Source organism: Desarmillaria tabescens, assembly GCF_030435595.1.
Source record: "Desarmillaria tabescens strain CCBAS 213 chromosome Unknown EV420scaffold_68, whole genome shotgun sequence".
NCBI lineage: Eukaryota > Fungi > Basidiomycota > Agaricomycetes > Agaricales > Physalacriaceae > Desarmillaria > Desarmillaria tabescens.
This window is the reverse complement of record NW_026848367.1, coordinates 160,400-185,137: the sequence shown is the minus strand read 5'-3', so window position 1 is coordinate 185,137 and position 24,738 is coordinate 160,400. Positions and strand designations below refer to the sequence as shown.

Here is a 24,738-nt window from a genome sequence, read left to right as displayed (position 1 = left end):
CAGTGGAAGCCGAGAACTCAGTTGTTCGGGGAAACCTGAAATCTGAGCAGCTGAAAGGACGTAGCTGCAGCGTCCGACCAGGTGCTACCCAAACAAATAAATAAGGGAGTAGGTGGGCGGGTCAAACGAGAGCGAAGGGGTAACGGAGCTACTGAGACGAAGAGAACGAGAGAGAACGAAGTGAAAATACTCTTGCACGGAATAGCGCAAGTTTGGCGCACTTTGCTGAGCCAAGCAACTGGGGCAAAGTGACGAAATCATTGGGATAAGAGATCTCTCTGTTCGCTACGTTTTACTTGGCCAGACACAGAGTTTGAGCCGTTCGTACCTCACGTCAAACTTGTGTGGCATCAAGGTTGTTATATAATAAGACTGGGAAGCAGGTCGACGACGTTGGCACGGGAAGGTGTTCACGGGAGGAATTTTGAGCGCCGAGATATTGTGCTATCTTGTGGGAGGTTCTAGGGTGAGGAGGCTTAGACGCGTCAGAATGGATTCTTCCTCGAGATCAGTGTGCTGTTGTGTATTGTGGCAGAAGTCCTAGTTAGTAGTAATAGTATGCGAAACGAAATAGCCGTGACATAGGGAAAGATCAATCAGGAGTGTCTTTGTTGAGAATGTGTCTGGTACACAGCCCTAGAAAGGATTGCATAGACTCGTATGCGTCTATGCCGATGAGAGCGGCCCAAAAACGACATGCGTCGATGTGGTATGGGCCTACGACAACGAGAATGAGCACGAGGGTCGATGGTGGACGCCTCGGGTCCGGGTGAGTGATTCACATGGAGCAGACGGCAACTGGTGAGGATTCGACGCGTCTTTGAGACAGAAGTGATAGATTCCTTTGCACCATCACCGGCACTGCCCGAGGATGTCTTCTGGAGAGTTCATCCCAAACTTCTGTGTGCGATACTCCGTCAAAGGATGTATTTCCTGAAGCTCGGGATCTATGAGTGGCGCTGATTCGATGAGCGGATTACAGTATATGGAAAGCACCCTCGTATCTGAGCGTGGCTGCTTTTTGGTAGCGAGCCTTCGTAAGGTTGCGTGTCGAAGTACTTCTTGTTACGGCTCCAAACGTAGCGAAGAGAGCGCCAACGTGGTGAGATCATCCTGCAGTAGAAGCCGCATGCACCCCATTACCACCAGGAGGCGTAGGGCGATCTAGATGATCGTCTGATCCATGAGAACGTCCAGAGAGTTGCAATATGCCTCGTCCTCGCTAATTCTGGTGCTAGGAAGTCTAGATCTGGCCAGGCCAACACTATAGGAAAAGAAGAATGAAGGAGTATGCACAGGCTATTCAATCAGCGAAAACAGCTGGTCTGCCCTTCCTCCGACATCGGAGTCGATAGTGAAGAAGCGGCATACGATTCCTCTTCCTTCCGGCACGCCAATAGTACTAGTAATTTTTTGGCACGGCAGTAGGAATGGACATCGCGACTCAAACCATCCCTGCAAGTAAGTTGAATGATTATCCTGCAATGAAAGCAAGGAAAACTTGCAGTTAGACAGGAATCGTAACACGCGTTGTATGCCGATGTGATCTAGGCTTCGCCCATCGGTTATCCGTCCTTGATGCTAGGAATCATCCTTCCCGGCGCTTCGACGCAGAAACAGGAAGCACAGAGAGTTTGGTTGCACTCGGTAGTGGTGTTTGTGTTGAGTGTCGGCGTAGTTCGGACCGGTAGGCCTGGAGTCCACGCGGCGGCTGTGTTCAATAAACTCGTCACAGGTCACGCTCGTACTCTCTGCCAGGCCTGCCAGGGCCTCTTCATGTTAATGCTAAGGTTACAACGCCGAACGATAATTTGTCTACCACTTACCGTCACGCGATTTCGTCCTCGGTGTCGCACCACTACAAATCCGTCGGCCCTAATCGATGTTACACTGCACGGGATACCGTAACTTTGATTCTGCCTAAGGATCAAAGATCAACGTTGTTAACGTCGATCTGATACGACGATGTGGAAACTCGAAGACGGGGAGGAGATAGTAACCAATGGAAGGCCGTGTTAGGGGGTAGCGGGGCTGAGCGCTGCGCTGATCCATGGAGGGTAGGACAGTCGATGACGACGACGACGACGACAGTAATCGCCGGGAACAATGTACCCACAAGCACGGCTACCAAATCACCTTCGGCCCTCCTACCGCGTTGGAATGCACAGATGAATACCTGTTAGTTCCAGTCCATTCCGACCCCCTTCAAATGAAATCGCTGCTACTCCCTTCTTCGGTGTCGGTATAGGGAGCTCTGGCTGTCAGTACGTCCGTTTACGATGTCAAGCGCTCTTCGTACTCAATCACCTTGTCTGCAGCGAGAAGCGAAAGTTCTCTGGGTGTTTCGTTGATGGTTTGACTCGGGAGCATGCCTGGGAGTGTACAATTTTCGGTAAGGCTTACAGTTCCTCACCGTGATATTCATCTAATAATGTTTAGTCCGCACCAGTCAGCGCACTCAAAAGTGCTCACCTCTTCGCGTCGACATCGAATATCCCAGGGCTGCCGGTGCTTCCCTGCCCAGTTGTGTCCCGGCCCATAAACCTGTACAATATGACCGTTGGATCAAGTGCGAGGAACTGGTGCAAGTGTGGGAGCATGTAAAGTCATAGCGCATGCGCCATTCATCCCGAACTACACTCGACGACCACATCGCACGCTTCAAGAAAAGGAGACGCCATGCACTAGTATGCCAGCCACATGCCGAGTCTCTTACCGACAGACAGGGATCCCCCTGAGCACGAAAGAACGTCGTAGCCTGGATATAACGAAGCGACCTTTGAAATTTGACCGGTGACCAGTGGAGGAGGGATGGGTTGCCCACGGCCTCTTCAACCGGGTACCGACCTTGACCGTGAAGACGCGTCGAAACCTAGGCCTCATCAGTCCACATCATCAACGCATCTCCACTGATCTCCTCGTGTTACCGACTTGCCGGAACCAGTCCCTGCGGCGACGATGACTGTCTTTCCTCAGCACCACCGCATACCGCATTGGGTCTGGCCAACTGGAGTCATGTTCTTTTTCTTCCTCACATCCGCCATCCGGTGCTATGAGCTACTGCACTATCATCGTCGTGTGCGAGTGCGTCTTCAATTCATTGTGAAAATCCACCTTCTTGCTAATGCCTCGTTGGTCAGGACATATATCTTTTCAAATGCTTTACCAGGACGTTCAGGACCTGGGGAATTCTCATTGGAAGGCGGCCTGGTCATATTTCGTATTTGTCTAGGATGCCAAGACTTGCGAATTCGCCTTGGAATTACGACGACTGCGTGCGATCTGTGCTTGATATCTCTTCAACAGGTGCGTCTATCTATTTCAATGCTTGACGGACATTACTTGACCTATTGAACGTCTACAGCTCTTGATCGCGATGCTGGCTATGACATCTGCTGGGAGGCTGAAGCTAAGGGTTGGAAGTATTGGTTGTACGGAGAGATGACTGGCTGTCTGAGTAAAAGTCGGGCGTTCCGGCAGAGGCCTTGATGTGCGTCATTTTATGATTGTTCCGTTACTCTTGCTCACAGACTCCGACTAGCAGCCATGATCGTGGTTCGCATTCATCTTCGACATCAACGGCAAGTTGAAGATGTTCTGGGTTCACCAAACGTTACGCGGCACGCGTCAAAGGGGTTTTCGGGATCTACCGTCAGACTGAGCTATCGATCGTGCGTATTGTTTAGTTTTCGTCTCGACTTTGTATCCAACTCGCGACTCTTTATATAGACGTGAAACAGGAGCAGTCAAGAACCACGATTTCTCTTTCCCGTGTCCTACCCAATACCATCAATGATCGATCCATGCTCGCTATACTGTTCAATGCAACTGTGACCAGTAGCTTCTAATTCGCCCCTCCCCACACAAGACATTCTTCGCATCCCATCTCGTCCATTGCGCATGTGCTTGATGTTGTCACGTCGCACAGTGACCAACACGAACCATCAGCTTGGTCGTGGCCCTACACCTAAAAGTCTATCGATCCCTAACTCTTCCAACATCACTAATTGGTGGGACAACGACTATGGGTTCGGACTAGTGCAAACGAGGCACAAAGGGAGGAGACCGAGGACACGAACGCACCTGGGTATATGCTCTATTCTCCGGACTACTTCTGCATCTACTGAAGATCGGCCATCCGAGTCAGGATTAGTAGCTACCCTCCTTCATCTCCTCCTCGGGTCACACGTTCGCACAGTTTCTGCCAATCCTGGGCTAATCTCTCTTCGTGCCTTATCACCAACTCGACTTGCGTACTCGGCGATGCACTGTCGCTACACCACAAATCTATCGGCATCAACCAATGTTACGCACGGGATTTCGTCACTTCGAATCTACCTAAGGATCAAAGATCGTCGATCTTTGTCTGCAGCACGACCGAAATGCGACAATTTGGAAACATGAAGACGAGGAGGAGGATGGTGACCAACGGAGGGTCGTGCTAGGGGGTAGAGGTCAATGCATGGAGAGCAGGACAGTCGACGACGACAGTAACCGCCGGGAACAATATACCCAAAGGCACGGATACCAAACCATCCGCGGCCGTCTACATCAATCCTCCAAAGAACCGTGACGAGGACTGCGGGAAATAGGAGGATGAAGATCGTGTGGGTCGGGAGCAGTGAGGCACCGACAAGTGGAAGAAAAGACCCATATCGAGCAAGAAGGATACGTCGGTTCCTTGGTGGTGACACTCGCGAAAGAAAGGTATTTTGCTGTCGATGCCTGGGAATATGATCTGAAGAGGGAGCAGTCGAGCTCGCCAAGCACATCGTTCGTACTTACGTCCTGATCCGCTCCTCTTTCTGATCTGATGTATCTCCTATAGATACTCGATACTGTTTTTGCGACGCATGCTACTTCTAATGCTCTGGATCCCGCTTCATAAGCTCGTCTCCGACCTTTACAGATGTGATTCCACCTCCTGTCCGCTTTGTTTCAATTGCGACAGGGCATCATGCACTTACCTTGGATCCTACGGCTCAGAGCTGTTCAGAATGAATCTGATTGCAATGAAGGTTCGTTCCCATACCTCATATTCAAGTGAACACCGTATTCACAGGCATCTACGCAGTTCTGGAAGGACTCTCGCGCTCAACTTCGTTCGCCGTCACCTTTGCACAGCTTCCGAGAAGGTTAATGGTGGTAATGCGCAGATACGCTAAAATTCAGTTAACTGTTCGGTTGCACACATGCTGGGATGTTCGGAACTTGCGGTCGGTTTTGCTATCTCGTCTTCTTGTTGCGTCTGACGAGGTACGCGACTGGCTGTAAACCGACTTTATCTCTCACTGAGGTCGACTCAAAGCTCCAAAACCAGCACGTTATAACATCTTCCCTCGCAACTCCGACTTGGAACATCGTACACCCTGGAAAGCCTTGCCTCTCCTACCTTCTCGATGAAAGTGTATCACGATTTTCGCGACCATCTCCGCACAATGGTGACTGGGGCCTTATCCAAGGCGAACCACGCGCACGGACCAAGGATGCGATCACAAGCACGAGTGGGGTCACGGCATCACGGTACCTACAGCAAGGCCATGGATGGTTGAACCCGTCCTGAAAGTGGACTCGACTTCTCCCTGAGCCTAGGAGTGACCTCTCTTTGCCGAACGAAGAAAGCTAGGCGATTTTGCCTTGGAGGCTTGGCACGGACAGTTTAGCGAGCCTTCCAGAAGGTCACGCAGAGATACCTTAGGCGACTATTACTCCCGAAACACCTATTTCCTGGTTAAAGCGAGCGTCCGGTTGTTAGTACCGTCGTATGAAGGCACACCTTTGCGAAGAAAGCGTCACAGCATACCGCCCTTCCATTTTCAGTCAATCCGGAAACTAAGGCTCTATCCGTCCTTTCTTTCCGAAGCCAAAGTCCTTATTTCAGCGCTTGGCATCGGATTTACGAGCGGAAAGTGCATAACCAGAAGAGGCCATTTCCTTGGGGCAACTCTCATCAAGATTGATAATGGGATCGAATGTTAGAATGATACAGGCGTCGGACTACCATCCTCCCGTACGATGTGGTTGTTCTTCATTCAAGAGAACAAGTATACACAAGTATACTACACAGCTCTGGAGGAACGCTCGCAGCGTAGTTTTAAGAGCCCAATTTTGATCGCCTCTTGTATGCTGTTATCTTCTTTGCACAGCTTCGAGAAAGTTAAATGGTGGCAATGCCCAGATACGTTTGTCTTCTGTTCGATGCTGAGGTATTTCTTTTACGTTGATACTTACAGTCAGTTCTTATTATCCCGTCCTCTTACTACGTCTAACGAGATAGCATTTGCAAATGAAAAAAAAAAAAAAAAAAAAAAAACCTTTTCACCGACCGTCGTGTGACCGGCTGTAAATCGACTTTATCCCTCACTGAGATCGACTTAAAGCTCCAAATCAACACGTTATAACATCCTTCCTCGCGGCTCGGACTTGATATGCCACAGGTCCCAGATCTCCTGCCTTCTCGATGAAGCGCATCACGACAGCAGACAGCAGCTATCTCTGCACAATGGTGACTGGGGCATCATCCAAGGCGAACCGCGCGCGCGGACCAAGAGAAGTGATAACAAGCGCACGGTTTCGTGACGCGTACATTAATCCGGTAAACATCCACGGAAGAACTGGCCCATCCCTCAAGCGGATCTCGACTCCTCCCTGAACCTGGGAGTGACCTCTCTTTGTCGGACGGAGACAGCTAAGCGATTTTAGCTTGGAGGCCGGGCACGGACAGTTTAGCGAGCTTTGTAGCGGGTTAGGCAGGGATACCTTTTGCGGCCCTCCAACAGATATGTACCCCTGGTCAAATCGAGCATCCGGTTGTTGTGCTACCGTTGTGTAAAGGCAAACCTTTGCGAAGGAAACGTCACAGCACACCGCCCTTTCATATTTCAGTAAAACCGGAAACTAAGGCTCTATCGTATTTTCTCGCCCAAGCTAAAGTCTCCGTTCATGCGTTTGACAACGCATGATTTCTTATGCCAATTGAGATCCACCGGAATTTGGAATGGAGAATGCATAACCATGCAGGGGCGTTTCCTTGCGACGACTCTCATATTAAGATCGATAATGTGATCGAACGTTGGAATGATACAGGCGTCGAACTCTATTCCTCCCGTACGGGGCACGCGGATTTTTTAGGAAATTTTCCTCCGCTCCTCTTTAAAATGGTCAAGTAATGAAGTGGCCGTGAGTCGTTCCCATACCCTTCTCGGATATCAAAAAACTAACAAACGGTCTTTCTTACGTACCACACCGTATCCAGGAATACTCGCTTCAACCGTTCAATCTCTCTCGATGATGGTGCTTTCACTTTTGGAATTATGGCGCATACGCAAAAGAACCAGCCGGGATCAAAAAGGAGCCACGGTGACGACGAGACGACGGCGATTCTGTCCACAGCAATGATTGAGAATTCACCATTGATCCTTCTTGACCGATCGCTGATATGATGCCACGCAGTGCGAAGGGCCAAACCAGCAGAACTGCAGACGAAGCGTGGAGATCATTCCATAGGTCCCAAATAATCAATGCCCACACTCGCTAGCTCCTCCATACATGGATTTCAATAATTCATGTAGAGAGTGCTAACGCACTGGTTCTCCATCAGATACTCGTTCCTTTGGTGATTGTCGACGTTCAGTGCCAAGCAAAGCGGTAGACGCGTCACGGCGAGAAACTCTACCACACATAAAACTCGGGAAGACGGAGAAAAAGCTGTCTCCAAGATAGTTTAGGCGTGGTCATCAGGAACGAAAGGAACAGATAGAAGGCAGGTAATTAGACATAAGCTACAATGTATCAACTAACCAGTATCTGTAGGAATGAAAAAGACTGCACACTGTATTCGATGTTCAGGACTGCCCGGTCCGGGGTATCTTCCGGCTATGTTAGGCCCTAATTCACACTTGAATGCGTCTCTCCACTTATCTTTCATCATCATCGTCTGCTTAATTTTCAAGCGGAAAGCCTCTAGAATTTACATCGTTGCCATCCGGTTTGTATAACGTCCTTCTAGCCGATGACTCGTCATTGCGCTCCGCATTGGAAACCCGATCACCACCTGCCACGGTCGTTTTCAATCTCGTGCAATGTACATGAGAGGGACGTAATGGATTTGGACCGGGAATCGCTCAGAGTGGCATTTATGACGGAGGAATGGAAGGAGGGCAGTGATGTAGACATCCAGGACAAGGAAGATGAAGGCTGCCACTTGCAGAGCCGCTAGATGGCGAGAATGTTGATCTCCGCAACTTGTATAGAAACATTCCTTGAGACGGAGGAAAAATCGTCTTGGGCAGTGGACCGGGGTGTACGCGAAGGGGAGGCACGGTTGCGAGAGAAAACACGACTCTATAGAATATATGTAAGTATTAATATATATCTCAGTGTGAAGACGTTGGTTGAACACTCGGATGTCGCGACGAAAAAAATAGACTAAAAAGGTATGTACCGGTAATCTAATTATAGTCCGAGGCTTGCGGTCAACGCTCGCCTTGCTCAACAAATCGGACGCGACATGTTACCCCTCAGTCCCGTTATTGATGCAGATTTAGGGTCACGGCAAGTTCCAGGGGCCGCTTGTATTCAGGTAAGTAAAGTTTGATTTGTAGCAGATCAACCACCATACACTAAGCTAGGTATAAAATTTTTAGAGCGCCTGTTAAGACCTTACCCGACTATGGCGGCTTGCCTCTAGTACAAGCATACGTCCTTTTAAAATTCTGGCTACGATCATTTATGCCTAGGAATAGATGTATGATTGCAGCAGAATACGCTAAACAGGTCTTTTCATCGTTGCCAGCTGGACTATGGGCGTCTTCAGGCTAACGCTTCAGGAGAAAAATGGACGAGGAATTACACACAAGGTTTTGCAGAGGAAATGACCCGTCTTCACAGCAGGGGCCGGGTCATTTTAGATCGTGAATAACGAAACCTTAAAAGGTTTTGTTTGAACGAAGCCTTTGTCAGTCCTGAAAAGGCCGTCTGTAAAACGGTATGAAAAACCTTTCCCCTTATAGAACAATGAAATTGAGATAACTTCTCGTTTTTCAGCACTCAAAACGGGGGCATAAAAACTGAAGCTGAAATCAAAACTCTTTAGAATCCCGTTTTACGCCATCAAAAACGCACCAGCCAGTGCAGTGCTTCACTTCTCGGTCCTCCTTGGATGCGATTCGATCATGCAAGCTGGTTCTATACTGTACCCAGGCCATTCACTATCCCATCTAGATTTCTCTTCCATAGACGCTCATACCATGAAGCTGGCTATACTTGGACCTGCTGTTCTCCCTTCGAGCATTCCCGACATTATCGGGACACCACGATCCATCCGGAACTTTCGTTATCCAAAAGTTCAGCGTTTTGCGGGTGTGGGGGCGGCTTGGTCGGCAGGCAGGCATGGGACGTTATCATTTGCGATTTGTTAGGTGTTGATGCCCAACTTTTTCATCGCTTCTGGCCCAGAACTCAATCAAGGGAGGGGATATTAATCAGTACCGTGGTTTGTCTGGACAGGCGCTATGGCTGAATCAACACGAACACAGAACTACGATCATGACCAAGCTGTATCGTGACGATGATGATAAGTCTAAGCGCCAAACCAATGCCTAGAGACTTCCATCCCAGATACGTTTAATATCAAGTTCTTGCTTGCAGTTTGTTGTACAATATATCCATGAGGCTAAACAGTAAGTTTTATGCATCCTTGAAAGCGTTGCATCATATACTCATCGACGCGTTACTGGAGATTCAGTTTGTCAATCATGTATATCAAAACTTTACAGCAAATCGTGGATACCCCTTCATGCGGTGAAGACATCCTGGTTAACATAGTGGCCAGGGATCAGGCACACAGCCAGGGGTCGTCGAATTGTCGACATGGGACAAACGCAAGAAACGGGAGAACGGATCACACGGAAGGCTAAGAACTTGGAACGCGTAGGCGTTCCCGTGGCCTCAGGGATTAAATCTGTATCATTGTCCGTTCGAACACAAAAGTTAAAAAGTCCATAGATAAATTGTCACCAGAAACAGGATCCCTTGGAGTGAGGTTATAGGGAAAAGCTCAAGTTTAATCCGTCTTTCAAACCGCAAAAGTGTAGCACAAGAAACCATCTTCCGTGCTTAACACGTCGGCAACCTACATTGCAGTCAGAAGGATCAACAGAAGTCGCGTTGTTACAGAAGTCCAACACATACCGTTGCATTAGGAAGAATGTCGAACATATACAACACGGTAGCTCCGGTGGTCTCCTGATATGTCGTTTAGTACATCTTGTCACAGAAACACGATAGCACGTACAACATAACCGGTCGCAGGCTCTTTCTCCGACTCATACCCGATGTTATTCAAATCATTGATACGAGTCTCGTTGTCGCCCTGCCACTTCCACCAAACCTTTAACAGACACACGACTCGAAAATCAGCCCATGAAGAACACGTGAACGAATCTAAACTGAACATACATAATCAATATATCCGTGATGCATCCAGAATATTGGATCATTAGGCGAAGTTGTAACGTCGGCCATCTGACAAAAGATACCGAGATGAAAAGGCATCCGAGTCGTATATGGAAAAGCACGCACATCCCCTCCGACACCACCATGCCCTGCGACATGGATCCCGAGCTCTGTGCTTAAAACACCCAAAGCTTTTTTGAACTCTGCAAACGTGTCAAGGGCAAGCAAAGCATCAACGTATGTCTGTCCAGCTAGATGTGAGGCGTTCTCGTTCACTTCACGCGTCAGGAGGTGCTCCGTATTCGTTGTCCCAGTGCCCAGGTACCGTGAGAGGTTAGCAAAAGGCCCGTCAATGACAGCCCAGTCATTTTCCTCACTACCGTTCCCTCCAAAGTCTAGTAACACGGGAGAGGTCGAAAATGCACCAGCGTCAACAGCTTCATTCCAGTACGGTAACTGAAAATATTATTCGTTTGACAACTAGAGTGAAACGTAGGCAGACGTACAGCACCAGTGTATCCGCATTCGTTACGGAGGATTGTTTCGTGGGCATAGACGAAATAACGGTGGACCTGAAATATGAGTTTAGACCATATGCCCCGAACTCAAGGATGAAAATGATAGTTCATACATGTAAGAACCTGGACAATAGAGCATAGAGAGCCTAGGTAAGCATAGTATACGACGATGAATAAAAGACTAGTACTGACTGTCCAGTTACATGCCAGAAATCATTGCCGTCTGTTAAATCACTTTGCTGCTGATGTGTACCAACCTATCAAATAGAAATACATGAAAACGATTAGAGTGATATTATGAATGGAAACTGACGAAGTCATCGTAGCGTGACAAGACGTCTGGAATGTCGGTTTGAGCAGGTGCCTCAAGGAGACAGAGCTCCGCCGCGAAGTATGCCGCCTTCTCGTCTTCTGTCAATGTATTCCTACAAGGGGTGTTAGAAATACATCGATGCTGTGAGATGAATAGTCACCATTCCACACGAATAGTTGGCTCTGTGCAGGTGGACCGTCGACTGGTGCCAGGTGCTGCCAATGCGCGAGGCAGCTGGACAGCAGCCAGAATCAACATCGATAGCTTAGACAAGATAGAGCGCATGGTAGCTCAAAGAGATGATAACCAAGAAGCAATTAAGACTCGAAAGGTAGACAGAACTCGACCTGTAAAAAGTTCATTCCAGTAAGCTGGATTTTATATTCCACCTCGTGGAGGTTCAATTCCGACAGAGTAGTGAAGGAGTCAGCTGTAAGGCATCATCAGGCTTGAAAACTTGCTTAGCAAGCGGGCTTTCCACACCGAAGGCTCCGAGTCCTGTGTATACAGGATTCGGTCTATGCTAACCGCCGTGTATGCCGTAGTCGCCCACGGTAATGTCACACGGCACACTTGCTACGCGTTCTCTTTTGAGCATTGAACTGCGAAAGTGTGTCTTTCCTTCTGTATGTTTTGTTTGTCGTTTATGACCTGTTTGCCGTTTTAGGATCTGGGGGTGAATTTAGTCTCTGGGGGAGACGGCATACAATCACTACTGTTCTATTGTTTAATTTCATCGTCTTGTCATTGCGTCGAATATGAATCTTGTGTCACGCCCACGCAGAGCAGCCCACCCCAATTTCAGGGCTCGGATATGCCACGCCCTGCGATGGCCCACCACTTCATAGGTGTAGTCGAACGAAAGCGGATAAGTATCCACTTGTAAAGCAGAGCACCGATCTAACAGCAGACATACGCTCTCTCCGATTTCGCGAATCTGAAGAGGGAGGATGAGTGAAGATACAGTGGAATGGGAGAAAGAATGAGCTCACCACGTTGGTGGGCAGAACAATGAAAGCTATTTCCGATGAAATCGTGTTGGGTGCACATATAGTTTCACCGATGGGGTAAGCCCAAGAACGTCATGCTCGTATTGTCCGACAACTCGAATAGGACTGTTGCAGAAGAATATGGAGTACAATGTCGGACTATGGGCAGTGATACCAGAGATGCGGGCAGAAACAGGGACCCCGGTCGGATTGCCCATACCAAAAATCCTGCCGTACCCTTTCGTCAAAGTCCACTTCGCATATTGATGGTCCCTACAAGATACATGCTGCGGGAACCCATATCCGGGTCCCAAATTTTGGACAGCACAGGTTGATGGTGAGGTAGCATTTTATCTGCCTGAGTGCGTAACATATTGGGGGCGAAGAATTTCGCGTAGTCCCATTTCGGGATCTAATACCGAACGTGATTTCATGCCCACCGACGGGGGATATTTCTGTGAAAGAGAATTTGGTCGCTATGGTACAGAGCATAGATGGGGACAGACATCACTGGGCTCTGGTCTAGTGGAGAAATGCTCTGAACAGTGGTAGCTCGAACTGTGCCCGGCGTAATAGATGGCAATATTGTCTCCCCCCTCGGTTCTAGGGTTGTCCGTGAGACCTGTTGGCGATGTTGGTACAGGGGAGGAGTTAATGGATCATCACGGAGGGGTTTTCCAGCACCGAGGAGACATTGCGTTTTCTTGTTGGAGGCTCTGTAGTGTACGGATATGATGTTCGGGTACGCCGACAGGGTTTGCACGCGTCAGAGTGGGCTCTTCCTCGAGACCAGTCTGAGTTCAGGTACTGTTGGCCGTACTTTAGAAGTCCTGGTATGCAAAACGGACCTGGCTTACGGCTCGGGTCAGGGCGGGTGATTCACGAGGAACAGAGGGAAACTGGTGAGGATTCGACGCGTCTTTGAGGGGGAAGTGATTGAGCCCGTGCAAATCATTTGACGGTGATGCGTCGACTTTTCGGAGGAAAGTCAGAACAGCGCTGTGGAACTGTCCCCATGGCAGTCTAGCATGCCTTCTGGCTCCTTGGAAGACCGTTACAGAATCGATACATTCGGCGGAGGCCATCCTAAACCCGCTTCCAGAGCTTCTTCAAGGGATCTGTTTCCTGGAGTTCGATATCTGTAAGTGGTACCTATGGAGCAGATACGATAAGCAGATCATGACATCGACAAATACACACAGCAGCGAAATCCTCCGACTCGCGTTGACTGTGAACGAAGTGTTGCCGCAGCCGGCTATGACGAGATAACTAGATTTGTGCCGCGGCACATTTGCCGAAATGCGGCACCAATCTTAATCAATCCTCCTGCTCGATCTTCGTCTCAAATCTCATCTCCGGACGATGCCTAGACCAGTAGCGCACCTCGAATGCCATCTATCTCCTTTCGAACGTTTTACCAGATCGTTCAGATACTGGGGAACTCTCATTGGAAGGCGGCCTGGCATGTCAACATCTCTGCTTGTCATATTTTGTATTCCTGCAAAGTCGTCTAGGATATCAAGGCCAGCGATTTCTCCTTGGAAGTGGTCGAGATACGGTGCGAGCGTGTAATTGCGCGTGGTATTTCGTCAACAAGTGCATCTATCTACTTCAACGTTCGACAGGACATTACCTGACCTATGGAACGTCTACAGCTCTTGATCGCACTGCTGGGAAGTTGAAGCTAGAGATTGGAGTTGTTGACAGCAAGGAGAGATGTCCGGTTGTCTGAGTAAAAGTCGGCCGCCTATCGAGTCAAGAATGGATTGATCATACCGTCGGCGTGAGGCCTCCCATGTGCGTCATTTTTGATCGTTCCATTACTTTTGCTCACAGACTCTGACCAGCAGCCATGATCGTGGTTCACATTCGTCTTCAATATCAACGGCGAGATGTTACGGGTTCACTAAACGTTACTCTGTTACGCGGCACGCGTCAAAGGAGTTTCGAGATCTATCGTCACGTTGAGCTATCGATCGTGCGTATCATTTATTTTTCGTCTTGACTTTGTGTCCAACTCGCGACCCTTTATATAGACATGAAACAAGAATGTCAATAACGGTCAAGAACCGCGGTCTCTCTTTCCCACGCCCTGCCCAATACCGTCCATGCTCGCTATACTATTCAATACAACCGTGACCAGCGGCTTTGGCAATGGCTATGTCCCAATCCGCTTCCTTCCTTCACAAGATATCCATCTCATTTACTACGCGTGTGCCTGATGTTTCGTATCACATGAATACAACTGCTTCCCATATCGTGGGATGCTCGTCTCAGAGACCCAACACGCGAATCATCAGCTCGGTCGTGCCCTTACACTTACAAGGTTATCGACCCCTGACCCTTCCGACATCACTAAATGGCGGGATAACGACTATGGGTTCGGACTATTACAAACGAGTCTTGATGGAGGATATCAAAGGGAGGAGACAGGATGCGATTGAACCTGAGTATATGCTCTCTTCTCCGAACTACTTCCATGCCTGTCGATCAGACCCAGCGTGTCTCCTGTTCGTGCTAATATTCATCAACCCAATGACAGCTGTCGTGCCTGTCTACTACTATCACCAATTCGATTATTGTACTTCGTCACAGCACCACTCCGATACAAATCTATCGGCCTAATCGATGTTACACACGGGATTTCGTAACTTTGAATCTGTCTAAAGATCAAAGATCAAAGATCTTTGTCTGTAGCGAGAACACAGCATGACCGAAATTGGAACACTTTAGCAGCTCGATGACGAGGAGGGTGGTGGTAACAAAGGAGGGCCGTGCTAGGGGGTAGAGGTCAATGCATGGAGGGTAGGACGACGACGACAGTAACGGTCAGGAAGAATATACCCAAAGGCACATTTGACGATAACGCTGCTTCTAAACCACCCACAGCCAACCATGTCGTCCTACGTGGGCTTGGACATTGGAATCAACAGATAAATGTTTGTTCAGCGCCAGAAGACCGTCCATTCCAATTGCTACTCCCTTGTTCGGTGTCGATACGTCCGTTCATGATGTCAAGCGCTCTTCGTGCTCGATCACCTTGTTCTCAGCGAAAAGCGGGAGTCTCTTGAGCGTTACGTTGATGGCTTGGCTCGGAAGCATGTCAGGGAATATACAATTTTTTCGGTAAGGTTTACAGTTCCTCACCGCGATATTCATTCTAATAATGTCTAGTCCGGGTCGGTGAAATAACGATGGTGCACTCGCCTCATCGTGTCGACATTGAACATCCCAAAGCTACCAATACTTTCCCGCCCAGTTATGTCACTGCCCATCAACGTGCGCAATATGGGCACGGCCGCCGTTGGATCAAGTGCGAGGAACTGGTGCAAGTGTGAGAGCGTGTAAAGTTATAGCGTACGTACCATGCACTCGTATGCCAACACATGTTGAATCCTTCGCCGACAGACACTGCCCCCCTGAGTATGCATGCAAGAAATGCTGTGGAGTATCATGGTCTGGATAAAATGAAGCCTGGCAATTGGCCATATGCCCCTGCAGGGTGGATCTTTTTGATCAATGGAGGAAGAGTGGGTTACCAGTAATAGCAGCGTTCACTCGAGGGGTGGACCGGGTACCGACCTTGACCGGGATTGATGGTCTGAAGAAGATTGTAGACGCGTCGAAACTTTATCAATCCAGCTCTTGTTGTCACATATCAATGCACCCACTGATCTCCTTGTGGGAGATGGTTGTTTTTTTCTCAGCACCACCGCATCGGGTCTGGCCAATTCCCTTTGCTGGGAATGTGATCTGAAGAGGGCCGGGTTGCAGTCGAGCTCGCCATGCAGATCATTCGTACGTCCTGACCCGTTCCTCTTTCTCTGCTACGCTGATCTGATGTATCTCCTATAGATACTCGACGCTGTTACAAAGGAAGCTTCGCGGCGCATGCTACTTCCGATACTCTGAACCCTGCTTCATAGGCTCTCCGACCTTGTGCGATGACTGAACAGACGCGATTCCACCTTTTATCCGCTTCGTACAACAGGACACTGGCATGCATTTGCACTGGATCCTTCAGAACCGTTCCTAGGCGCAATGAGGGGAGACTCCCCCAAGCTTCAATGAAGGTTCGTTCTCGTTCCTCATACTCAAGCGAGCACCGTATTCACAAGTAATCTACCCAGTCCCAGCTCTGGAAGAACGCTCGTAGCATGTGCCCGACTTTGATCGCCGTTATCCTCGCACAGCTTCTGAGAAGGTTAATGGCGGCAACGCGCAGATACGCTACAACCTAGGTTGCCGTCTGTTCGGTTGCACATATGCTGGGATGTTTGGGACTTGTGGTCGGTCTTGCTACCCCACCCTCTTGCTACGTCTAACGAGATAGCACTTGTAGATACCTTCGCCCACCGTTACGCGATCGGCCCTAAATCGACTTCATCCCTCACTAAGGTCGACACAAAGTTCCAACCAGCGCGTTATAACGCCCTCCTCCCTCGTACCTCCGACTCAGAACGTCAGACAGCTATGCCTCTCCCACCTTCCCGATGAAGTGCGTCATAACCGCAGACAGCAGCTACACCCGCACAATGACTGGGGTTACCATCCAAGGCGAACTATGCGCACAGACCAAGGGATGCGATCACAAGCACGGATGTGGTGACAGCATCGTAGCGCGTAGAGCAATCTGGTAAATGTCCTCGGAGGGATGAACCCATCGAAAGTGGAGCCCCAGACCTCCCTGAAGCTGGGAATGACCAGGAGTGACCTCTCTTTACCGATCGGTTTAGCGAGCCTTGCAGAGGGTCACACAGTAGAAGCCTACCTTTGCTCAGAAAGCTTCCTTTCTTGCCAATGCCAATGCCTTCATTCGTGTGTATTTGAGCGTTTGGGACTGGAACTGCGAACGGAGAATGCAGGCGGGGTCGTTTCCTTGGAGTAACTCTCATCAAGATTCATAATGGGAATCAAACGTTTGAATGATGTAGGTGTCGGACTACCATCCTCCCGTACGGTGGGGTCGTCACACGCGGGTGTTTTAGGGCATTTCGCTTTGTTCCTCTTTAAAATGGTCAAAAAATGAAGTCCTTCTCTGATATCCAAAATAACCGACCTTTCTTGCGTACCAAACTCGAATGAAAAAGACTGCACACTGTGTTCGATGTTCACGGCCCGGGGTATCGCCTTCCGGTTATGTTCAGCCCTAACTCACACTTAAATGCATCTCTCGGCTTATCTTTCACTATCCTTGCGGAAAGCCTCTGGAAATTACATCGCAGCCACCGCGTCTCCGTCCAGTCAGTGTAACGTCCCTCCAGCTGACGACTTGTCATCGCTTTCGCATGAGAAACCCGATCACCTGCCACCTTCGTTTTCAATCTTATGCATCACATACAACATACGTGAGAGGGATGTACTAGATTTGGACCAGGAATCACTCAGAGTGGCATTTATGACGGAGGAATGGAAGGAGGGTAGTGATGTAGACATACATCCAGGACAAGGAAGATGAAGGCTGCCACTTGCAGAGTCGCTAGATGGCGAGAATGTTGATCTCCGCAACTTGTATAGAAACATTCCTTGAGATGGAGGAAGAATCGGAGACGACATGTTACCCCTCAGTCCCGTTGTTGATGCAGATTTAGGGTCACGGCGAGTTCCAGAGGCTGCTTGTGTTGAGGTGAGTAAAGTTTGACTTGTAGCAGATCAGCACACTAAGCTAGGTATAAATTTTTTAGAGCGCCTGTCAAGATCTTGCCCGACTATGGCGGCTTTCCTCTAGTACAAGCATACATCCTTTCAAAAATTCTGGCTACGATCATTTATGTCTAGGAAAAGACGTATGATTGCAACAGATTACGCCAAACAGGCCTTTCCATTGTTGCCAGCTGGATTATGGCCGTCTTCAGGCCAACACCTCAGGAGAAAGATGGACGAGGAAGTATACACAAGTTTTGCAGAGGAAATGACCCGCCTTCACTCTCGGTCCTCCTTGGATGCGCTTCGGCCATGCAAGCTGGTTTTATACTATATCCAGGCCATTCGCCATCCCATCTAGATTTCTCTTCCATAGGCGCTCATACCACGAAGCTGGCTATACCTGGACCTGCTGTTCTCCCTTCGGGCATTCCCGACATTATCAGGACACCACGATCCATCCGGAACTTTCGTTATCCAAAAGTTCAGCGTTTTGCGGGTATGAAGGTGTGAGGGCAGCTTGGTCAGCAGGCAGGCGTGGGACGTTATCATTTGCGACTTGTGAGGTAGTGATGCCCAACTTTTCCGTCGCTTCTGGCCCAGGACTCAATCAAGGGAGGGGACATTAATCAGTACCATAATTCGTCTGGACAGGTGCTATGGCTGGATCAACACGAACACGAAACTACGATCATGACCAAGCTGTACCGTGACGATGATGATAAGTCTAAGCGCCAAACCAGCGCCTAGAGACTTCCATCCCGGATACGTCTAATGTCAAGTTCTTGCTTGCAGTGTGTTGTACAATATAATATATCCATGAGGCTAAAGGTAAGTTCTATGCATCCTTGAAAGCATTGTATATATATATACTCGACGCATTACTGGAGATTTCGTTTTATCATCAGAGTTTGTCGATCATGTATATTAAAACTTTACAGCAAACCGCGGATACCCCTTCATGCAGTGCGCATATAAGCGCCAAAGTCAAATTCAAACCCGCCCTCGATGATATGTTGAACTGATGTCAAAGGCTTGCCGGGTCCCTCATTTAATCAGACCTCAATGAGTTGATCCTCTGCCCAGTCAGTACCAATGCCTCTCTTCAATCTTTTCAAAGGAAAGCCGACTGTTGAGAAGACCACGACATCGTTCCTTCAAGAACGAGACCATGCCGGCCTTCTAGTTACCGCCGAACTAGAAAGGGCACTAGCCGATTGCAAGGCAAAGGTTGAACATATTGTCAAGGAATGCAAGGCGAAGAATCGAAAGTTCAGGTTTGTTATCAATTCTTCTTCTCAGTCTAGTCCACCTAAAAATTTCACAGAGATCACGAATTTGATCTACAGAATGACAGATTCCGGTGCCTTCATGGACTTGCAAGCGAGGAAAGATACAACCCCTCTGATGTACTCCGCGTAACGCAGATCTTCGACAATCCTCAGTTCTTCGTAGATGGCGCATCTTCGAATGATATAGTTCAGGGAAAAATTGGTGATTGCTGGTTTGTTTCCGCATTGGCGACGACGTGCCCGTCCCCGGGATTAGTAGAAAAATTCTGTGTTGCGGTACGTCTGCCTTGAGCCCTGACAGAGTTGGTATAAAACTCATTTGTGTATCCAGAGAGACGAAAAGGTTGGGGTGTACGGATTCATCTTCTTTCGCGATAATAGATGGGTCGATGTGGTCATCGACGAGTAAGTGGCTCCCTACGGTTCATCTTGCAATGTTCTCATTCTTCGTAGCCTGCTCTATACATCCATTCCAAAATTCGAAGAGCTGAGCTGTCAAGAAAAGCAATTATATCACAACGACAAGGCGTTCTATAACAGATCTTCCCGTAGGGGAAGCGCTACCCTCTATTTTGCCAGGTCTAGCACTGATGGAGAGACATGGGTTCCATTGGTCGAAAAGGCGTACGCAAAACTCCACGGGAGTTATGGCGCCTTGAGCCGTGGCTGGGCGTGCGAGGCCGTTGAAGACCTCACGGGGTACGTTCCATGACTCATTTGCCTTAATCAACATGAGCTAATTTAGGGACAGCGGTGTAGCGTGCTTCATTCCCACAAATGTGTGATGCTGATAGTTTCTTCTGTATGGCCGTGGCTAACGCTATCTCCAGGACATCCTTGATCCAGATCTGTTTTGGACAGAGGAATTGCTCAAGGCCAATCATGATCGTCTCTTTGGAGTCGCATTCAATTGCCTTGATTCTAGTCGTAGCGGGGAGGTGGCTATCACAGTCAGCGGTTTGATGGGCGGGCATGCATACTCCGTTCTAAGAGCGGTTGAATGCAAAGGTAAACGTTTCGTTGTCATCAGAAATCCTCTGAGTCATTCCGGATGGACCGGCCCATGGTCAGACGGCTCGAAACAGTGGACACCGGAATGGCTCGAGATACTCCCCCAGCTTGGACATTCCTTCGGAGACGACGGTCAATTTGTCATGGAATGTGCGTTCACTGTTCATTTTCCTTCCTTAGGTTTCACTCATCCTCGCGACCTTGCAGACACAGATTTTTTGGAATGCTGGCAGGAGATCGATAAAACCATTTTGTTTGATTCGCAATGGGTCATGTTCTCTCAATGGCTTCATGTAACAGCCCGCTCGCTCCTGTCGGCCTGGACATACGGGGATGTATCATGTATGTTCTATCTCCAGCTTTGTTATATCCTGCTGAGTCGCTGCCACAGTCACTATCACATTGCCTGCTGCTACCAAAGCGGTTATTGTTCTGTCCCAGTTAAATAACCGTTACTTCAAACCTATATCAGGGTTCTTGCACTGGACCTTTGATTTCGCGGTGTTTAAAAAAGGAGAAAAGGATATCATTGCCCAATCTTCAGCGTCTAGGGTCTTAGCACGGAGCATAAACGTTGAGCTGGACTTGGAGGCAGGCTCATATGTTGTACATGTACGTCGTACTAAGTGTTCTAGGAGGAACGTCATTCTGATTTGGACACAGGTTCGTCTGGACCGCTTCGTGTATCCCCCACCGGTAAGGGGAAACCTATCTTTCTGCGATGCTTGCTTCTAAAAGAATAACTGCTAGGCATACCTTCGAGAAGGCATCCATATTTCGAATTACCGCTCCCTTTCGAGGGTGCTCACTGAGCGCGCCAAGAGTCAATCCATTGCTATGAGTAAGTCACTAAATGACACCTGCCTCACAGTATCTGACTGATTGACCTCTTCTTGTAGATTTCAATACGAGGTAATCTTTTCATTTAATTCACATTATTCGACGGTTTATGAACATTGATAATAGCTCGCAGGCTCAGAATCTGCCCATTCCTTTGGATGTACTGGCTGGACAGGACTTGTCCGAATTAGAGCGGAAGGCTTTGGCCGCGAAAGTGGAGGTGGAAAAGAAGGTCGCTGAAGAGAAGAAGGTCGTTGAGGGGGAAGCCGGAAGGAAGACTGAAAACACTACTGGCAGAGAAGTCGTGAAGAATATTGCTGGCCAAGAAAATGAAAAGATGACTGAGAAAACATGTGAAGATAAAGATGAGGGGAGAGGAAGAAATCAGGTGAGGACGGTGTCGTCAAATTCATCCTCACAGATAACGACAAAAAGACCGACGTCGACAAGACTGATGCTGTCTCCGACGACGACGATGACGAGACTGTAAACATCCAAGACATGATGTCTGAAACTGACACAATTTTCCTCGGTCTTCGAGTCTACACGTCCAAGGATGCCCCCGCCGAAATTTGCGGCCAGCTAAGGCATGAGATAGAGCTCTCTGCAGCTTTAGCTTGTCCAAATTGCTGATCGCATGTACTATACCACTATATCAATACTAGAATGTCTCTACGTAATCAATTAGTCTTGAGGTCCATTGACGAGTTTACCAAAGATGGGAATCTCGAAAGTAATCTTGATTCCCTCTTCACCGCATGCATTGAGGTTTTTGAGCCGGTAAAGTAATGAGCGGGGACGGACCACAGCAAGCAAGTACTGGATCTTGCACGTTAGCCAATTTTACTCGCCGCGAAGTTGGCCGTTACCGGTTGTTGTGACCGACCTACAGGTTGTGACATAGTGACGGGCATGCCGTGTCTCGGCAATCCGGCAACATCCGGAATATTCGAGCATCATTGCTCTTGCTAAATGTTTCTCCCCTCGTACTCTTACTTGTTGGTGTCGAAGATGCACCAGCCGCATCCGGCAATCCGGCAATCGGACTATCATTGAAGCCATGTGAGAATCTTCATGTCTCTTCTCCTCGAGTCGTTTGCTCACTTGCTCACTAAGAAATGAGTCAGACAAGGACACTCGTAGATAGTAGTATATTCTAGAAGTACTTACCTTGTAGTATATATACTGGGGATTTCAGCCCCCAATAAAAAAATTGCTCAACTACTTCCTAACACAATCTCTCTCAAACAGTTGAGTCTCTCAGTTTACCACTGTGCTTACCACCTTCATTACACTCTATTTTACAACAGGTTATGGGCCCCGGTCCTAACTAAACTACAGAAGACTCACCATAATCAATTACCTTGCCAAATTACCAACCATCCCTATACATCATGTCTGACACCACACCCTCATCATTATTCCACATCGAGCTACTCCAGGAGCATAACTGGGTTCTGTGGAAGCATTGCATCACTGCGATCCTGTGAGAATGAGCCCTGTTGAAGTATGCTGATGGGACATCAAAGAAACCAATTCTGGCAGATGTCAAAGCACTGACAGCTGAAGAATCAGAGAAGATCACGAAGTGGGAAGAGGGAGATGGATGAGCGCAGACCCAAATCGAGCTCACGTTGAGTGACTCGCAGATGATACACATCGCAGGAGCAAAGACGTCGGCTGAGATGTGGACACAGCTTAAACTAGTAAAGGAAGCTAGAGGAAAATTAGGAATACTAGCGCACCACCGCCGACTTTACCGCACCATTGCCAATGAGTCAACAGACATTGTTGAACATACCACAGAGATGCACCGGATCCAGGAAGAGCTTGGCATGTTGGGGAGTATCGTCACCGATGAAGACTTCCTGATGCTGCTTGTATCGTCACTACCAGAATCCTGGGACCAGTTTACATCAGCATACCTTGGATCAACTGAAAACAACCCCACTGTCACGTTGCACAAGTTCATAGCCATCATCCTTGAGGAAAACTGTCGACGTAAAGAGAAATCTGGTGGAGGCAAATCTGCCATGTATGGACATAGCGGGAGGACAGGTAGCAGGAGTGGACATAACCACTCATCATCAGGAAAGAGTCCCGATGACATTGAGTGCTATAATTGTCACAAGAGAGGCCACACCACGGCCCAGTGTTGGTCAAAGGGTGGTGGTCAGGAAGGAAAGGGACCGGGCAGGAGCAATAAAGGATGTAAGAAGAAGGAATGAGCTAATCAGGCAAAGGAGTCAGGAGACGTCAAGGACAACATAGCGGAAGCAGCATACCGGGCAGAAACACCCCAATTTGATCCACATTTCTCACGTTACAGCTGGCTTGCAGACTCTGGAACCACATCCCACATATCCAACCGACGCAAAACCTTCTCTGACTTCAAACCACTCAAGTCCACATCCATCGCAGGTATCGGAAGTGCATCAGTGCATGCGCTAGGAAGAGGAACAGTGATGTTAGACTGCAAAGTCAACGGAAAAACCATTACTCACCAGCTCAAGGATACTTTATATGCCCCGAAAGCTGTCAACAACCTTATCTCCATCAGTAGACTGGATGATGCTGGAATGGAAGCATCATTCAGTAACAGCAAGGTCCAATTCAAGAAAAAGGATGGGACAGTCATATCAGAAGGGAAGAAGTCACGATGCCTGTACTTGATGGAGGCATGTGCACGCAATGTAGTCCCCAAACAATCCAACATTGCAGCAGATGCCAGCGAAAATACATGGGACGCATGGCACAAGAAGATGGGACACCTAGGAAAGACAGGGTTAGAAAGACTTGAGAAGGAAGGACTTGTGGAAGGACTCACTATTGCAAAGGATTCACCACCACTCAGCCAATGTGATGCCTGTATCCAGGCAAAAATGACTCTTCGCCCATATCCGCAGGAGGCACAGCATTGACGAGATGAGCCAGGAGAATTAGCCCATGAAGACATCTGGGGCCCAGCCCGCATCGAGTCCCTGCAGAAATCAAAGTACAACATCGCATTTACCGACGACACCACATGCCGCTGTACACCTGAATTCATGAAACTTTGGTCAGAGGGATTTAAGAAGATCAAGGAATACATTACCTTGGTGGAAACACAGCTAAAGCAAACACCGAAGGTACTGCACGTTGATAATGCGAAGGAGCTAACAAGCGAGGAAGTCAGAGGATGGTTGAAGCAGAAGGGGATTTGCTTACAAACGTCAGCACCATACGCACACTCATCAAACGGAGTAGCAGAGTGGTTCAATCGAATGCTCGTCGAACTTGCCAGGGCCATGTTGATAGGCAGGAACCTGCCATCATTCCTATGGCAGTCAGCCATCAAGTATGCCACCTACATCTGAAATCGAGCACCAATGCGAGCCCTTGCTGGAAAAACTCCGGAAGAAGCATGGATGGGCACTAAGCCTAGTGTTGCACATCTCCAGGAGTTTGGATGTGAAGTCTGGGTGAAAAGAGAAGGGAAAAACCTATCAAAACTCGGAGGAGATCAGACAAAGGCAGAGAAACATACCTTTGTAGGATTCACGGATGACCCCATTGTCATCAAGTACTATGACGTGCACCTGCATGACATTCAGGAGTCACGAAACTACACATGGGCAGAACCATCACCTATTGTCGATATCAAGCCCATCAGCGATGTGCGGATTGAGGGGGAGCCA

At 48.6% G+C, this 24,738-nt stretch overlaps 5 protein-coding genes across 5 annotated transcripts; 4 read left to right on the top strand and 1 right to left on the bottom strand.

The window, feature by feature from the left end:
• Window positions 1-2,958: 2,958 nt before the first annotated feature.
• On the top strand, window positions 2,959-3,489 carry EV420DRAFT_1649978 (uncharacterized protein; the record flags this gene model as incomplete). Its single annotated transcript, XM_060478388.1, has 3 exons — window positions 2,959-3,084; window positions 3,141-3,306; window positions 3,365-3,489. 3 exons carry the CDS (start codon window positions 2,959-2,961, stop codon window positions 3,487-3,489), a joined length of 417 nt encoding a protein of 138 aa, XP_060324076.1.
• Window positions 3,490-4,653: 1,164 nt separating this feature from the next.
• On the top strand, window positions 4,654-5,789 carry EV420DRAFT_1087309 (uncharacterized protein). The gene is made up of 4 exons (XM_060465765.1): window positions 4,654-4,773; window positions 4,829-5,018; window positions 5,075-5,256; window positions 5,309-5,789. The coding sequence occupies exons 2-4, from the start codon at window positions 4,958-4,960 to the stop codon at window positions 5,561-5,563; spliced, it is 498 nt and encodes a 165-aa protein (XP_060324075.1). The 5' UTR covers window positions 4,654-4,773; window positions 4,829-4,957; the 3' UTR covers window positions 5,564-5,789.
• A 4,286-nt stretch (window positions 5,790-10,075) lies between these two features.
• Window positions 10,076-11,571, bottom strand: EV420DRAFT_1649977 (uncharacterized protein; the record flags this gene model as incomplete). The annotated part of the gene is made up of 10 exons (XM_060478387.1): window positions 10,076-10,132; window positions 10,192-10,245; window positions 10,295-10,390; window positions 10,459-10,524; window positions 10,582-10,911; window positions 10,962-11,027; window positions 11,087-11,096; window positions 11,166-11,230; window positions 11,287-11,398; window positions 11,447-11,571. 10 exons carry the CDS (start codon window positions 11,569-11,571, stop codon window positions 10,076-10,078), a joined length of 981 nt encoding a protein of 326 aa, XP_060324074.1.
• A 2,563-nt stretch (window positions 11,572-14,134) lies between these two features.
• EV420DRAFT_1087137 (uncharacterized protein) lies at window positions 14,135-14,987 on the top strand. Its single transcript, XM_060465764.1, has 2 exons — window positions 14,135-14,253; window positions 14,312-14,987. The coding sequence occupies exon 2, from the start codon at window positions 14,430-14,432 to the stop codon at window positions 14,898-14,900; it is 471 nt and encodes a 156-aa protein (XP_060324073.1). The 5' UTR covers window positions 14,135-14,253; window positions 14,312-14,429; the 3' UTR covers window positions 14,901-14,987.
• Window positions 14,988-19,013: 4,026 nt separating this feature from the next.
• EV420DRAFT_1649976 (uncharacterized protein) lies at window positions 19,014-21,694 on the top strand (the record flags this gene model as incomplete). The annotated part of the gene is made up of 13 exons (XM_060478386.1): window positions 19,014-19,195; window positions 19,246-19,486; window positions 19,542-19,615; window positions 19,664-19,909; window positions 19,962-19,989; window positions 20,041-20,371; window positions 20,429-20,563; window positions 20,613-20,833; window positions 20,885-20,917; window positions 20,972-21,062; window positions 21,121-21,133; window positions 21,188-21,449; window positions 21,497-21,694. The coding sequence occupies 13 exons, from the start codon at window positions 19,014-19,016 to the stop codon at window positions 21,692-21,694; spliced, it is 2,055 nt and encodes a 684-aa protein (XP_060324072.1).
• Between the last annotated feature and the right edge of the window lie 3,044 nt (window positions 21,695-24,738).